This window comes from Lycium barbarum, chromosome 7, assembly GCF_019175385.1.
Source record: "Lycium barbarum isolate Lr01 chromosome 7, ASM1917538v2, whole genome shotgun sequence".
Taxonomy (NCBI): Eukaryota; Viridiplantae; Streptophyta; class Magnoliopsida; order Solanales; family Solanaceae; genus Lycium; species Lycium barbarum.
In genome coordinates, this window is record NC_083343.1 from 133,493,371 (window position 1) to 133,511,591 (window position 18,221).

Below are 18,221 nucleotides of genomic sequence, written 5' to 3' on the forward strand. Positions count from 1 at the left end.
GCTTTCATCTGAAATTTCCAGAGCAAGACTCATACGAGGACTTTCAAAGCAACAATGTATGCCTATACAACAAGACTTAGCCACTTGGATAGGTCCTTGTCTGAATTAAATGCTACCTTGTCATGATCTTTCGCTACTTAATTAAATTGGAAGCCGTTCTGATTCTACGCTGTATTTTACACGCAAGTCTTGTATTGGTTTACTACAATATAAAAAGTGTGCTCTGCACCAAGTTCATCCATCAAAAACCAAAATAATCAACTCAACATCGTCTAGCAATATATGATGATGTTTCCCAATTTCTTTTCTTTGTTTCAGCTTTTTTCCTTGTTATATCTCTTTACAATTACTTCTGCTTCCACTGAGGAAGCAACTAGCCTCCTAAAATGGAAAGCAACTTTCCAAAAGCAGAATAATTCCTTATTGGCTTCATGGAGATCAAGTTCTAATGCTTGCAAGGACTGGTACGGAGTTATATGCTTTAATGGTAGGATAAACAAGTTGAATATTACAAATTCTAGTGTCATTGGTACGCTCTATGATTTTCCATTTTTATCTCTCCCTTTTCTTGAGTATCTTGATCTTAGCATGAACAATTTCTCTGGCACCATCCCACTTGAAATTGGTAAACTCACTAATCTTGTGTATCTTGCCTTGCACACCAATCAGATTTCAGGCACAATACCACCACAAATCGGCTCACAAGCCAAGCTTCAGATCCTCCGCCTATTTGACAACCATTTAAGTGGTACCATTCCAAGAGAAATAGGTAACCTAAGGTCTCTTACAAAGCTATCTTTGGGTACTAATTTTCTTAGTGGTTCTATTCCTACTTCATTTGGGAACTTGACCAGCTTGTCTTTTTTGTATCTTTATGAGAATCAAATTTCTTGCTCCATTCCTGAAGAAATAGGTTACCTAAGGTCTCTTACTAAGCTATGTTTGCATAATAACTCTCTTAATGGTTCTATTCCTGCTTCATTGGGGAATTTGACCAACTTGTCCCTTTTATATCTTTATGGAAATCAGCTTTCTGGCTCCATTCCTGAAGAAATAGGTTACCTAAGGTCTCTTACAAAGCTATCTTTGGGTATTAACTTTCTTAGTGGTTCTATTCCTACTTCATTGGGGAACTTGACCAGCATGTCTTTTTTGTATCTTTCTGTGAATCAACTTTCTGGCTCCATTCCTGAAGAAATAGGTTACTTAAGGTCTCTTACTCAGCTATGTCTGACTAATAACTCTCTTAATGGTTCTATTCCTGCTCCAATGGGGAATTTGACCAACTTGTCCATTTTGTTTCTTCATGAAAATCAGTTTTCCGGCTCAATTCCTGAAGAAATGAGTAACCTAAGGTCTCTTACAGAGCTATCTTTGGGTATTAACTTTCTTAGTGGTTCTATTCCTACTTCATTGGGGAACTTGACCAGCGTGTCTATTTTGTATCTTTCTGTGAATCAACTTTCTGGCTCCATTCCTGAAGAAATAGGTTGCCTAAGGTCTCTTACTGAGCTAGCTTTTAGTACTAACTCTCTTAATGGTTCTATTCCTGCTTCACTGGGGAAGTTAAACAACTTGTCCCAATTTTATCTTCATGAAAATCAGCTTTCCGGCTCTATCCTTTCATTTATCTGCAATTTCACATCACTACAAGTTCTAAATTTGGGTAGAAATAATCTTGAGGGAGCAATTCCGCAATGTTTTGGCAACATGAGTGGTTATCTTGAGGTCATGGATATGCAGCAAAACAATCTTTCTGGGGTTCTTCCAAACACTTTTAGTGTTGGAAGTTCACTTAGAAGCTTCAACTTGCAAGGCAATGAACTAGAGGGGAAAATTCCCCGGTCTTTGGCCAATTGCAAGGAGTTGCAAGATCTTGATTTAGGAGATAATCACCTCATCGACACATTTCCGATGTGGTTGGGAACTCTTTCAAAGCTGCAAGTTTTAAGCTTGAGATCGAATAAATTATATGGACCCATTATAACATCAAGGAATGAAAGCATATTTGTTGAGCTTCGAATCATCGATCTCTCTTGCAATGACTTTTCGGGAAACTTACCAATGAGTTTGTTTCAACATTTGAAAGGCATGAGGACAATTGATCAAACAATGAAGTCACCAAGATATCTTGGAAATGGAGAGTACCAAGATTCTGTAACAATTGCAAACAAGGGACTGGAGCTTGAACTTGTTAGGATTTTGACTACATACACAAGTGTTGATCTTTCAAGTAACAAATTTGAAGGACCTATTCCAAGTATTATGGGAGATCTTATTGCGCTTCGGGTGCTGAATTTATCTCTTAATGAATTGCAAGGTCATATACCACCATCACTTGGAAATTTATCTGTAGTCGAATCATTGGACCTATCAAGTAACCATCTTGTTGGAGAGATACCAGCACAACTTTCTTCTCTTGCATCCCTTGAAGTCTTAAATCTCTCCTACAATCATCTCAAAGGGTGCATTCCTCAAGGACCTCAATTTCAAACATTTGAGAGCAATTCATATGAAGGTAATGCTGGATTATGTGGATTCCCAGTTTCGAAAGTTTGTGGCAATAATTGTGTGTCAGAGACAAATTATATTGTATCTGCACTAGACGATCAAGAAAGCAATTCTGAATGTCTCAATGATTTTTGGAAAGCTGCTCTTATGGGTTACGGAAGTGGACTATGTATTGGACTATCCATATTATATTTCATGATTTCAACTGGAAATCCGAAATGGCTTGCAAGAATCATTGTGGAACTGGAACACAAAATTATTATGCGAAGGAGAAAGAAGTAGCGACGTCAAAGGAATCACAGAAGAAGAAATAATCCCTTGTAGACAAGTTAGCAATCAAGCAAGATGTGATTTCAGGACTTTAGGTATTCAAGTTAATATATACGTTGCTCATTTATTTCCATGATTTTAAATTGCTCCTTCAGACTTTAACTTTCTTTGTGTAAGATAAAAGTCTTACTGTAATTTGACTTTTGTGTAAACTAAAAGTAAGACTAACTTTTCTTTTCCTAGTGAATAAACAAATTCGAACATGCATGTGCTTGGAGGATCATTTGGTGGAGTATCAGATGTTGCAGCTTATGATGCTGGATTTGATTTTTATTTTTTTTGTTTTTGTTTTATATAAGTAAGCCTTTTTCTTTTTATTAGCCTTCGGAAAATGTAATATTATAACCTTTGATGATATCAAGTTATTTAACACTTTAATGTATTCAATGAAGTGATATGCAATTTTTGTTTCATTGTGTAAAGTTGGATCCCTAGCAACTTACTGTATAATTTACAAATTTATGTAGTGTCTTGAATGAAGTGAATGGTATCATCTAACCTCTGTCACACCTCTTTTTAGCGCCCCGAAGGACACGGGTTTTATAGTAAAGGGTTTTTCCAATTGAAGTGACATTTTGAGAAGGGATTATTTATTTATTCTGAGTCGCGACTTGGTATTGAGTTTTGGTGTTTCAAGTCACCTTATTGAATCCCTAATCAAAAGGAAATCACTCTTTATTTTTGGTCCGCGAAAACAAAAGACCGTGTAAGGAATTGTGGTGACCGAGGAGAAGGTATTAGGCATTCCCCGAGTCCCGTGGTTCTAGTACGGCCACTTTTATCGACTTATACTTGGCTAAAATTAAATCTTGGATGAAATGAAAATTCAAACAACAAGGGAATTATGTGTTGTAGCTTTCATCCGAAATTTCCATAGCAAGACTAGTACAATGACTTTCAGAGGAACAATGTATGCATATACAACAAGACTTAGCCACTTGGATAGGTCCTTGTCTGAACTAAAGGTTACCTTGACCTGATCTTTTGCTACTTAATATAATAGGAAGTCGTTCTGATTCTACGCCGTATTTTACATGCAAGTCTTGTACTGGTTTACTACAATATAAAAAGTGTCCTCTGCACCAAGTTCATCCATCAAAATCCAAAATACTCAACTCAACATCGTTTAGCAATATATGATGATGGTTCCCAAATTCTTTTCTTTGTTTCAGCTTTTTTCCTTGTTATATCTCTTTACAATTACTTCCGCTTCCACTGAGGAAGCAACTAGCCTCCTAAAATGGAAAGCAACTTTCCATAAGCAAAATAATTCCTTATTGGCTTCATGGAGATCAAGTTCTAATGCTTGCAAGGACTGGTACGGAGTTATATGCTTTAATGGTAGGATAAACTAGTTGAATATTACAAATTCTATTGTCATTGGTACGCTCTATGATTTTCCATTTTCATCTCTCCCTTTTCTTGAGTATCTTGATCTTAGCATGAACAATTTCTCTAGCACCATCCCACTTGAAATTGGTAAACTCACTAATCTTGTGTATCTTGCCTTGCACACCAATCAGATTTCAGGAAAAATACCACCACAAATCGGCTCACAAGCCAAGGTTCAGATCCTCCGACTGTTTGACAACCATTTAAGTGGTACCATTCCAAGAGAAATAGGTAACATAAGGTCTCTTACAAATCTATCTTTGGGTTATAAATTTCTTAGTGGTTCTATTCCTACTTCATTGGGGAACTTGACCAGCTTGTCTTTTTTGTATCTTCATGAGAATCAACTTTCTAGCTCCATTCCTGAAGAAATAGGTTACCTAAGGTCTCTTACTGAGCTAGATTTGGATAATAACTCTCTTAATGGTTCTATTCCTGCTCCAATGGGGATTCCCAGTTTCGAATGTTTGTGGCAATAATTGTGTGTCTGAGACAAATTATACCGTATCTGCACTAGACGATCAAGAAAGCAATTCTGAATGTCTTAATGATTTTTGGAAAGCTGCTCTTATGGGTTACAAAAGTGGACTATGTATTGGACTATCCATATTATATTTCATGATTTCAACTGGAAATCCGAAATGGCTTGCAAGAATCATTGTGGAACTGGAACACAAAATTGTTATGCGAAGGAGAAAGAAGCAGCGACGTCAAAGGAATCACAGAAGAAGAAACAATCCCTTGTAGACAAGTTAGCAATCAAGCAAGATGTGATTTTAGGACTTCAGGTATTCAAGTTAATATATACGTTGCTCATTTATTTCCATGATTTTAAATTGCTCCTTCAGACTTTAACTTTCTTTGTGTAAGATAAAAGTCTTACTGTAATTTGACTTTTGTGTAAACTAAATGTAAGACTAACTTTTCTTTGCGTAGTAAATAAACAAATTCGAACATGCATGTGCTTGGAGGATCATTTGGTGGAGTATCAGATGTTGCAGCTTATGATGCTGGATTTGATTTTTTGAGAAGAGATTATTTATTTATTCAGAGTCACCACTTGGAATTGAGTTTTGGTGTTTCAAGTCACCTTATTGAATCCCTAATCAAAAGGAAATGACTCTTTATTTTTGGTCCGCGAAAACAAAATACCGTGTAAGGAATTGTGGTGACCGAGGAGAAGGTATTAGGCATTCCCCGAGTCCCATGGTTCTAGCACGGTCACTTTTATCGACTTATACTTGGCTAAAATTAAATCTTGGATGAAATGCGTTTATTTTACTCGCTTAATTACCTAAAATTAGTTTAGAATTGTGACTTACATTTTCGGCTTAGGAGCGTAACCACACACAAAGCCTCTTATTTACAAGAATCGACCAAGGAGCGTATCCACACACACGGTCAAACTCGATTTATTTATAAAGTCAAGGAGCGTAACCACACACATGACTCTTTTGAATTGTTAATTAATGTTTACCCAAGGTCTGTAACCGAACACATGGTCAACATTTAAGCGCACCTAATAGATTCTATCGTTAAAAGGATTATTTGTCTCTTAAATCTGACACGCTTTTCTTTATCATTTTAGTCATTTTTCACTCTTTGACAACGGACTTTGAATAAATTTGCAACCCATCTCGCTCCCTTACAATTGATTTTAGCACTCTTTTCTTATATACTATACAACAACATTGAAATAATTCGAGTCTCATCTTGTTGATCTCACGCTAATATTAATATTATCCAGGCCTTGAAAGTTATTTAAGGCCAAAGATATTCTTTAAACATGCGACCCCTAAAAGAAATTTGAAAAAGAAAAAAAAAATCATTCAGTCTAAATCCGTGAATCAACGTCGTGGTCACCATTAACACCAACACGGAACCAACGAACAAGAAAGATTACAAAAAAAACACATTTGAAACGAACAAGGAACTTTAAACAGTGGGTAAATAAAGTTATTGACTATAGTTAATACTAGGGGTGTACAAAGTAAACCGACAAACCGCACCAAACCGATAAACCGAGTCAAACCGAGAAAAAAACCCGACTAATGATTTGGTTTGACTTGGTTTGGTGTTGGAAAAAAAAACCCGACCATAATTGGTTTGGTTTGGTTTTAACTAAAAAAAGTCAAACCGAACCAAATCAACCCGACATTACATGTATTCAATTTTTAAAACATTTTATACATAAAAATATTTATTTGTAAAGTAATTTATAAATATTTCTTAAATTTTTTCGTAATTTTTTATCTATTATCATATTATTCAAGCTTGAACTTAGAATTTTGAATGTCAATAAGTTTTATATCCTATGGATGTTAGTAACTCAAATAAAGTCCAAACCAAAACCAACTCAACACTAATCCTAACAAAAGAAATTTAATTACTAGGAATGACAATAATGTTGGATATCTATTCTTTAGCTTTGCATAATTGATTTACGGGGTAAAAATACATAACTTAAGTTTTTTACTTTGTCATATAAGTAATACTTATTTTAGGATGACTTAGTATTTTTAGATTATGATCATTTTCTTTTATGGCTTGTTAATTAGCAATATTTATTTTAACCGATTTGCATTAGCTTTTGTTGAATATTTTAATACAATGTCATCACTCTTCTCACATTTTGTGTTATTTTCTTAAGAAACACCTTAATTATATAATTGTATCTTACTAGGACTAAAGAAATATTTGAAGTAAAAGTTATATGTTTTGTATCAAGACTATTCCGAAAAAAAACCCTGAAAAACCCGAGAAAACCAAACAACCCGAAAAACCCGAGATTGAAAAACCCGAATTTTATTGGTTTGGTTTGGTGTATAAATTTTAAAACCCGACGCAATTGGTTTGGTTTGGTGTTTAAAAAACCTAAACCAACCCGGTCCATGTACACCCCTAGTTAATACCCACGTAAATACCACCCCTAGTTTACTTTTGCTTGTCCACTATTTTCTTTATAGGTTTTCATTTACTTGTCAATTTTCACATATCAAGATAAGACAAAAAAAAAAATCTTGTTTTACCCTTAGCATTTATTACTTATTACGAATCATTTTTCCAACTCCAATACAATTATATACTATTTAATAGAGGTATTGTGATAAAATACCTATCCTAATTATTATTTCTTAAATAGCATGAAAAGTCAAAACGTGAAAAGTAAAAGTGAACGAGGAAGTAAAGATGCAACTTTGCGTGCCCATCAAAATCAAAACCCAAGCCATAGCACAATTTTGCGTGCTGATTTACAATTTTGTTTGGAAATGGAGACAAATACCTATTCTTGACAGGAACCCAAGCCAAAGACGAAAACCTCGACTAACACATTGATCCGGAATATTCTCAATCCATAGCACCTTTTATCACTGTTAGGTTTTATGATATAGAATGTGATGAAGATGATGTCGATGGTTGTCATAACAGAGAGTTGGAAATAATTTTATATATAAGAAATGAAATGGGTTTTAATCAAAGGATGACATGTATGCTCTATCAATGGTGAAGTCAACAGTGGAAACGTGATGTATTTTGGCTTGGTGGTGAAGCCTGTGGAATTCCTTATTTTCTCTGCCAATGGTATTCTAAATCAAATGTTATCCCATGATTAAAGAATAGAGAGGAATCAATTCTGGTTTATGAAGAAGGTGGAGATCAAGTCCAAAATTGGGGCCCTTTCACGTTGTAGCAGCTGCGGTATATTATTTTTGTTTAGTAGATGATAGCTAGGGTAGGAAATTAAGTCTTGTTGTAAAATTAAGCTAAAAGAGTAACAATATAAAAAGATGAAAGCAATAGAAATAGGAAGACAAGAGATGAAAACTTTCTTATTCATCCAAGTGTGCTCAAGTCACCAACTATTACATACAACCCAACTATATATAGGAATACATTGAGAACACCAAAGGGTGTGTCATAAACTTAGGTAGTAACAATTTGGAAGTTATAGAAATAAAGTGTGGGAGTAGTGGTCATAAAGTAATGGGGGTTACTTCTACAAGAGTTATGAACATGAAGTAGTGGGAGTTATATGTAGAGGAGTAATAGACATCAACACATTAATATTTTCATAAAACTCCCCCTTGGATGTTTATTGTTAGATAATATGCCTCGTTAAAACCTTATTAGGAAAAAATCAATGGGAAAAATCGTAGTGAAGGAAAAAGAGTACACATATCCTGCAATACGCTTATCTGCTGCCTCGTTAAAAACCTTGCCAGGAAAACCGAGTGGGACAAAACCTCGACTAAGAAAAAAAGAGTGCAGCGCGCATTTTACTCTCCCTGATAATAACATCATTTGATATTTCAAAGGCAACACATTCAAATCTTGTACATCAGCTTCTCAAATGTTGAGGTTGACCATGTCGTCGTTAACAAATATGCTAAATTGTCACTTGAATTCCTTGAATATCTTTTCACTATTCCTTTGAACATCGTGTGTGAAAATAACTTTCGGCTAGACATGTTTTATTCTATTCCACCTTCAATACATCAATTCTTGTAGATGATGCCTTCCAATGATCTTCTATACCAGCTTTCCAAGTGTTGATATTGGTCATGTCTTTGTGACCAACTCACATCCACAAAGATGTTACATCCTTGAGCTCATCCCGATATCAATATGTCATTTGCTTGCTTTACGATCATTGTTATCTTTGCATAATTTGCGTAAATAGCAAATAGTTTACTTTTAGCGGAACAATATAATATGGCAGCACTTATATGTAAATAAATAACTTGCGTGCCATCAAACGTTACATAGAGCATATAATCTTCCTGCATTTGCATAACCAACAAACCCTTGACAATATGGTTAGAAATAATAAATCTATACCAATATTTGATTTTACTTGAGTATCTCCACGTAGAAGTAAAATTATATCTTTTCAGCACATTAATAAAAATATTATGTCATGAATTATAAGAGCAAGAAATATAAGTGCACCAATTACACAAATACATGGTGCGTTCTGACCATTTTCATGAGATCGAAATTCATCTTTCTTAACGTTAAGCTATGTCATGGCCATTGGGGTACTCAGTGGAATCGCTTTAAAATCTTTTAAATCCTTCAAGGATTTTCATATAAACTTCATTGTCTATCTAGACATGACAACAATTCATTATACGCATTTAAATTTTTCATGTATTGCCAGACTGATAAGAAACCTCATTGCATCCACACAGAAGAACTTATCTCCATACAATAATGCCAGGATTTTAGTGAAAAACCTTTATGCCACAAGGCACAAGTCATACTTTATATCTTACGACTTTATTTTTTATTTTACTTTTCGTACAATAATTTATTTGTGCCCCACTGACATTATATCTTGAAGTCCTTGGACTATAGATCCAAAATATCACTTTTCCATGTGAAACAAAATATACTTGAATTGCGTATTTATTTGGCCAATCATTTATCTGTCCACTATTTGACAGATTTAGATTCAAGATCCTTGTCACCATTTATAATTTTGAGCGCTACATTATATCAAAAGATACCGTCGACGGTCATTTGGTATCGGTTCCAATACGACATAACTTATCGAGATCTCTTTATTTTTCATCATTTTCAGGTACCTAAACCTATCCAAATCTTGTATGAAATATTAAGTCGTGATGCTATTTTAAAGCACTTGCCTCATTAGTATGACCATCTTTATCATTTGCTCATCTCCTTCTTGAAGGAGTTTTATCTTTGGAACCGATCGGTCTATCGCTATAGACTCTGTTCTTCAAGGATTTTAATTCTAATTGAAATTGGGGCATTTGCAGCTGGAATGTAGTATACACTTTTTGGGTCAGTAAATGCGTCTGGCAGTTAACTTGAATTATCCTTTCAACAAGGATCATACTAGTGATAATTCATTAAATATACCTTATTTTCCAGCCGCTTATCATCCCTCCCCCTAATGTTAGGAAACCTAACATTTACCTCCCAACATTATTTGGGGACCCATCTTTATGTGTTATCGTGGAGCAATTAAATCATATACTGCACATTCAAATTTTTAGATGGGAATTATTTGGTTCCTGACCCTGAACCAATTATGATAGGGGAACTTATTATAACTTGTTGACTTGATGTGTACAAGTGCTGCTACATATAACATATCTCATTCCAAATTTCATTTTGGGAGTTTGTTCTCATAACCAATTGTTTAGCTATAATTAGAGGCATACAATTTCTACTAAACCAACTTGGATATAAACTAGCATTATCAACATCATTTCATAATTTGGGATCGTGCTCTTAATTTTGAGCAAACAACCTTGCAAAAACCAAATTGCAAGTTGATACCAAATGCACATGTGACCATAACATTGATGCATTTATTAAAACCATATAATAGGAAACCGGTCCACATGGCAGGTGATTGGGCCCATATATATATATATCACCTTTTATACATTCTAAAATCGTGGGATACACAATCCCAACCTTAGATGCTAAATTAATCAATTTGTCATCATGAGTAAAAGCAGCACAAGAGAATTCTTGAAGAATATTTTATTTCTTCAATATATAACCACATGAATTCTCAATTATTTTCGCACCACACTTGAACCGGGATGTCCAACCGGTCATGCCAACTTCCGTAGCATGTGATTCCATCATGCATGTATTTATGTGGCAAAAATTCGGAGGAAAAAGGGGCAACATTCACATACATTTTGTTTACCCGCTATAGTTGTAGTAATAAGAAGATATTAAACCTTCCCATAATTTATAGTCTCAATATAATTCATATTTGGCCAATGCCTTTGAAACTTAAAAAGTTTCTATTGAGACTTACTACAACGCCAATATTATGAATAATCATTCCTCCAGTTAGTAACAAATTAGCTTTTCTAGAGCTCCCAATTAATTATGTATTACCACAAATTTCATAATACCATTTGTATGGTTAACATCTCCTTTTAGGGAGTAGCTATCATTATGGTCATGTCCAAAACTTTTATAAGCAATACTTATTCCTTACTTTTGTCCTTTGGTAATTCATATAAGACAATATTTGTGACGTACCAAAAGGACGTGACCAATGACCATTTATGCCAACATAATTTTTTTCTCTCAAACCTCCCGTAGAGACGAGTTGTGGTATTTATCCAATAATACATGAGCACGTTCTTATCCATAAGTTTACATATTTCACTTTCAATAATGGGCGAGCATTCACGATGCTTATCACAAGTCACACTCTAGTCAAGGAACGGATTATAATCATATATACGTGCTTCATAAATTTTCATTATAAACCCATTGTCTTTATCATATTCATAGGCCCACCTCGCCATCACTTTAAAATTGTATTCATAGGCAAACACAGATTTTTCGGTGGTGAACAGGCTTTATCTACTTGGAGTCGGTACCTCCAGTAGCCCCTGTCTTTTAGCCTTATAAATTTTGTCTGCCGCTTAATTGAATATTTATTTCACTGCTTATATACTCTGGCTAACTTGTGCTTTAGTATTGACCCTTTGTTTGTCTTAGATTAACCATTCACTAACGTATTTTCGCTTTACTGGCTTTGGTGAGGGATGGTAGACTAGGGTCATGTTCTCGGTTGGGGAGAGGGGCTAGGGTTGGAGGGGCTAAGGGGGTTGAGGTAGCTTCTAGGTTGAGAGTAGGGTCTTGGAATATTGGGACTTTATCAGGAAAGTCCATAGAGTTAGTTGAGATCCTTAAGAAGAGGAGAATTAATATTGCTTGCGTCCAAGAGACTAAAAGGGTAGGACCTAAGGCTAAGGATATAAACGGGTACAAGCTTTGGTTCTCGGGTAAGTTGAGGTAGAAATGGGGTAGGGATCTTAGTAGATAGTGAGCTTAGAGATCAGGTGGTAGAGGTTAGGAGGATCAATGACAGGATGATGGCGATTAAGTTGGTTGTTGGAGGGTTCACCTTGAACATTATTAGTGCTTACGCGCCGCAAGCGGGTTTGGACGAGGAGGAAAAAAGGCGCTTTTGGGAAGACTTGGACAAAGTGGTAGTAAGTATACCGCCTATTAAGAAGTTATTCGTATGAGGAGATTTTAATGGGCACATTGGGTCTGTTTCGAGGGGTTATGACGAGGTGCATGGAGTATTTGGCTTCAGGGACAGGAACGGTGGAGGAGTCTCACTCCTGGATTTCGCAAAGACTTTTGGATTGGTGGTAGCCAACTCGAGTTTTCTGAAGAAGGAGGAGCACTTGGTAACCTTCCGTAGCTCGGTGCTGCGACGCAGATAGACTTTTTGCTCCTTAGAAAAGATGATAAAGGCCTCTATAAGGACTGCAAGATCATTCCGAGTGAGAATCTTACGACCCGACATAAGCTATTAGTGATGGATTTGGAGATAAGAAGGAAGAAGAAGAAGAAGAAAAGGGTTGTGGATGACCGACCGAGAATTAGGTGGGGGAGTTTGACTTTGTCTAGTGCCCTAAAGATGGGGGAGAAGTTGATGACTATGGGAGCGTGGGATAGTAGGGAGGATGCGAGCAGTATGTGGGATAGGATGGTTAGTTCCATTAGGAAAGCAGCTAGAAAGGTATTGGGGGTCTTAAGAAGCCGCCGTGGTGGGCACCGAGGGGATTGGTGGTGGAATGGTGAAGTCCAAGGGAAGGTGGAAGCAAAGAAGGAGGCATATGTGAAGTTGGTAGATAGAAAGGATGATGAAGAGAAGCGGATGAACAGGGAAAAGTATAAGAGGGCGAGAAAGGAGGCGAAGTTGGCAGTTTCGGTGGTAAATATGGGCAGCCTTTGAACGCCTTTATGCAGAACTAGAGGACAGAGGTGGGGATAAGAAGCTGTTTAGGCTTTCCAAGGCGAGAGAGAGGAAGGCACGCGACTTGGATCAAGTGAAGTGCATCAAGGACGAGGATGACAAAGTGTTGGTACAGGAAGCCCACATTAGACAGAGATGGCAGTCATACTTTCATAAACTCTTGAATGAAGAAGGGGACAGATATATTATGTTGGGAGATTTGGAGCACTCTGATAGGCATCGCGACTTTGGATATTGTACGAGTATAAAGATTGAGGAGGTTAAAGGAGTTGTTCGTAGGATGTGCAGGGGAAGAGCGACCGGACCTGATGAGATTCCTGGGAAATTTTGGAAAAGTGGAGGCAGGGTAGGCTTGGAATGGCTGACTGGGTTGCTTAATGTCATTTTCAAGATAGCGAAGATGCCCGAGGAATGGAGGTGGAGTACAATGATTCCCTTGTACAAGAACAGGGGCGACATTCAAAGCTGCAACAACTATAGAGGTATCAAGCTACTAAGCCACACTATGAAAGTGTGAGAAAGGGTGGTGGAGATGAGGGTGAGGAGAGGTGTATCTATTTCAGAGTACCAGTTTGGATTCATGCCTTGGCGCTCAACTACAGAATCCATTCATATTGTAAGGACATTGGTGGAGCAGTATAGGGAGCAGAAGGGGGACTTGCACATGGTATTTATTGACCTAGAAAAGGCTTACGACAAAGTTCCAAGAGAGGTCCTATGGAGATTCTTGGAGGCTAAAGGTGTACCTGTGGTGTACATTAGAGCGATAAAGGACATGTATGATAGAGCTAAGACCAGGGTAAGGATGGTAGGAGGAGACTTGGAGCACTTCTCTGTTCTGATGGGGTTGCATCAGGGATCATCTCTTAGCCCGTTTCTATTCGCCTTGGTGATGGATGAATTGACGCGACAAATACAAGGTGAGGTGCCTTGGTGTATGTTGTTCGCGGATGACATAGTCCTGATTGATGAGACTCACAGCGGAGTTAACAATAAGCTGGAGGGCTGGAGACAAACGTTGGAGTCTAAAGGTTTTAAATTGAGTAGGACTAAGATAAAATACTTGGAGTGCAGATTCAGTGGCATACCGCATGAGACTGACGGGGAAGTGAGGCTTGGTACCTAGGCCATTAAAAAAAATGAAGTTTTAAGTATTTTGGGTCTATTATTTAGGGAGATGGGGATATCGACGATGATGTTTCACATCGTATTGGTGCAGGGTGGATGAAATGGAGGCTCACCTCCGGAGTGCTATGTGACAACAAAGTGCCACCAAAACTTAAAGGCAAGTTCTACAAAGTGGTGGTTAGACCGACTTTATTTTACGGGGCGGAGTGTTGGCCAGTCAAGAACTCTCACGTTCAGAAGATGAAAGTCGCAGAAATGCGAATGCTGCGATGGATGTGTGGGCACACTAGGAAGGATAGAATTAGGAATGAAGATATCCGGGATAAGGTGGGAGTGGAATTGGTGGAGGATAAGATGCGGGAAGCGAGACTGAGATGGTTTGGGCATGTGAAGAGGAGAGACACAGATGCCCTAGTGCAGAGGTGTGAGAGGTTGGCTATGGATGGTTTCAGGAGAGGTAAAGGGAGGCCGAAGAAGTATTGGGAGAGATGATTAGACAGGAAATGGTATAGCTTCAGCTTAATGAGGACATAACCTTAGATAGGAGGTTGTGGAGGACTCAAATTAGGATAGAAGGCTAGGTTGCTTATCCTTTCACCCTAGTAGTTGTAGTTTTGCTCATTCGTTTATTTCCATTTGATCCCTGCATTTGATTTCTGCTTATGTTTTTTAGGCCTTTGTACTTTAGCTATCTTATTTATCTATGGTAGCCAATGCTCCTTTCTTTCCGGACTATTCTATCATGACTTGCTCGCTTTTGTTTTTCCTCGTTTTCATATTGTTTTTGATATGCTTGTCCCTAACTGAATTTTTGTCTGGTTTTCCTCTTGTTTTCCCCTCTTGAGTCGAGGGTCTTTCAGAAACAGCCGCCCTACCTTTCAAGGTGGGGGTTAGGTCTGCGTACACTCTACCCTTCCCAGACCTCACATTATGGGATTCTACTGGACTTCTTGTTGTTGTTGTTGTTGTTGTTATGTTACCACAATGATGATTAACATTATTTTGTCCTTTTCCACGTCCACGTTCATTCGTTTAACCACTTATTTTCATTTAGACTTATTATGAACTGCTACCACATTCCCCTCACGGAATGGAGCATATCAAGTGGGACTGGCTTCACGATTTTTCATCAAATGCATATTATTTTGCCTTAGTCATCATTACATCATCATATAGTGTATCAGGACTTAAACCCAACATCTTATCCATATAAAGGCGTGTTAGGCCATAAATCGATGAGTCTTGAACCCATTATCTTATATTATCATCATAGTGTACTGGGACTCAAACCTGATGTCTTACCCTCTTGGTGTGACAGGACTTGAATCCACCATCTTACCCTCAACCAAAGGAAAGAATTCCCATTCAATTATCTTGGATGCCCACTTTTTCAAGGAAGAAAGAAGATACAATTCTATACTCAAACTGCTACAAGGATTCTAAAACAAGTAGGAGCTTGGCACTGTAATATGCTTTCAATGGCATAATAGCTTGTTGCCTTCGCAGATTCCTTGATTTCAACAGAAGATACCATCTTACCCTCAACCAATGGCATAATATCAAGAGAGCTTATCAATAATATGAATTTGAAACAAACCTGACACAATCATGTTAATATACAAATTGAATATTTATGTATTTGTGTTACCAATTACCATACGTACTAAGCCTTCCCGAAAGGCTTTTGCCGTTCTGCTAGGCATCGCATTAACTTTTAAGAGAATTATCAGCTTGCAAGCACCATTAACATATCTTCCTAAATCACAACGAAAATTGAATTTAGTTAGAGACTCGTGTTGATAACGCGTTGTAAAATTAAGCTAAAAGAGTAACAATATAAAAGGATGAAAGCAATAGAAATAGGAAGACGAGATGAAAACTTTCTTATTCATCCAAGTGTGCTCAAGTCACCAACTATTACATACAACCCAACTATATATAGGAATACATTAAGAACATCAAAGGGTGTGTCATAAACTTGGGTAGTAACTATTTGGGAGTTATAGAAATAAAGTGAGGGAGTAGTGGTCATAAAGTAATGGGGGTTACTTCTACAAGAGTTATGAACATGAAGTAGTGGGAGTTATATGTAGAGGAGTAATAGATATCAACACATTAATATTTTCATAACAAGTCTCGCTCTCTTTTTATAGAGTATCTAATTTTTGGTAAGTTTTCTAAAGAGTCCTTCTCATACTAGGATATTCTTATTCTTATAATGGAATATGCCATGAATATGGATAGGGATGAAATTTGTCATGTGACAATATGATATTGGTTCTCCTTTCCCACTTTTTTATTTTTCTTTTTTCATTAAATGTATAGAATAAAAATACTATGATAAATATATTAAGCAACTACTTTCCAACCAAAAATAATAAAACATAAATAATTATACTAAGAAAAACTCAAAAGTAATTAACTAAAGCCTCGATTTAAAGAAACCTATTTTTGTAAGTTTTCTTTTTTCGAAACACAAAACTTGTAATCTAAAAATGGTGAGTATTTTTGTCCTTTTTTCATTTCCACAAATAAAACCTATCAAAATAAAAATAAAAGCTAAAATGTCAAAGATTGGACTAAAAGAAAAAGTAGACACTAATACCATGAAAAGGTCCCGCGAGGGTAAAAATCACGTGTCTACAATCTCAACAACACAAAAGTGTTTCTATTGTTGGAAACAAGATATTTAGACCAATAATACTCACTTCAAAGAATAATCTAAAAAGGACAGCCCGGTGCAATAAGCTATGTGCGGGGTTCGGGAAGGGCTAAACTACAAGGGTCTATTGTACACACAGCGTTACCCTGCATTTCTACAAGAAGTTGTTTCCACGGCTCGAACCCGTGATCAACTTTACAAGTTACGCGAAGGCTCCCCTTCAGGGACTTCCATAGAATGGGGAAAGAAAATGGCGTCGACAAAAGAAATCATATCAGCAAAACGACAAAGAGATGCAGCTCCGCAAAATCTGTCTCCTTTATTGATATCAAGAGATTCGAGTGTGAGAATATGTAACCTCTGGCAGGTATAAAGCTCCACAAAAAAAAAAAAAAAAATCCACAGGGGAAATAAGTGTGGGGATTTCCATGTTCTAACCCATTCTAAAGTTTCCGATTATTTAGGTACGATTTTGCATAAACATCGCACTAGGGGGTGTCAAATGGGCGGGTCAGGCTGAATTTGAATGAGCCAAAATGGGTGAGTTAACTAATGATCCGCTCAAAAGTTACTTGAGCTGAAATGGGATGGGCTAAAAAGCAGGTCATAACCCAACCCGCCTAATTCTTACTAAGTTTTAATTTCTTTTTTTGTTCTTTTATAATGTTTTTGTACCTAATAAAACTAGCTTTTTTCTTTAAAATGGCTAATTAACACATATCAGCTGGATTTTGTGATGGGCTGAAATGGGCTAAGCTAATAAATGGGCGGGTCAATGACCAGTCCAAACTTGGGCGGGTTGACGGGTTATATTTTCACGAGCTAATTTTGCCACCTCTACGTCGCACTTTGTTTCTATTCTAGTTCAAGTATTCTAAAATATACATGTGGGGGCGTACGTGCAGGCTCAGGGACTTCGTAGCTACTTCAGAAACCAACGGCATGGTAATGCAGCGAGGGGCTGATTGCTGATTTATACGTTGGACAGTGAAAATATATTTTTCTCAAGGTAACTGATTAAATGATGAGTGCAAAGTTGATATTGAGAGTTATTTATATAGAGATTCTGCCTATTGAAATATTCTAATATTTGTGATCTGAGAAAGAAGAATGATTTGTGGAGGATTTTATGAGTCCATCCTCTGATAACTTCGTATGTGAATGCGGAAGAAAAGCCTTTATACCAGTAACAAGTGTCTGACGGCATCAGTTATAAGCTTTGTATGTAAATGCGGTGAGATTGTGATGAGCTATTTTTTTCTCGTAAGTAGTTGGTAGCGATATATTTTGATTGCTGAAACAAATAGCCAACTGGACCTTCCCCTAATTGTTAGTACCAAAAGCAAAACAAACTGGCTTTACTTGAATGATAATGGAACTCAAGCGACAAGTTGGTCATTTCTTCACCTATTTATGTTGGTT

General features: G+C 36.9%; 1 protein-coding gene and 1 pseudogene across 1 annotated transcript; both read left to right on the forward strand.

Annotated features, from left to right (window-relative positions):
• The first annotated feature begins 228 nt into the window (after window positions 1-228).
• LOC132604589 (receptor-like protein Cf-9 homolog) lies at window positions 229-3,314 on the forward strand. Its single transcript, XM_060318154.1, has 2 exons — window positions 229-2,876; window positions 3,025-3,314. The coding sequence occupies exon 1, from the start codon at window positions 283-285 to the stop codon at window positions 2,791-2,793; it is 2,511 nt and encodes an 836-aa protein (XP_060174137.1). The 5' UTR covers window positions 229-282; the 3' UTR covers window positions 2,794-2,876; window positions 3,025-3,314.
• A 643-nt stretch (window positions 3,315-3,957) lies between these two features.
• The window catches only part of LOC132601995 (receptor-like protein 9DC3), a 37,252-nt pseudogene continuing 22,988 nt past the window's right edge, over window positions 3,958-18,221 (forward strand).

Coding starts and splice junctions, on each gene's coding strand:
- LOC132604589 (XM_060318154.1), top strand. CDS start 283: ATGATGATGTTTCCCAATTTCTTTTCTTTGTTTCAGCTTTTTTCCTTG.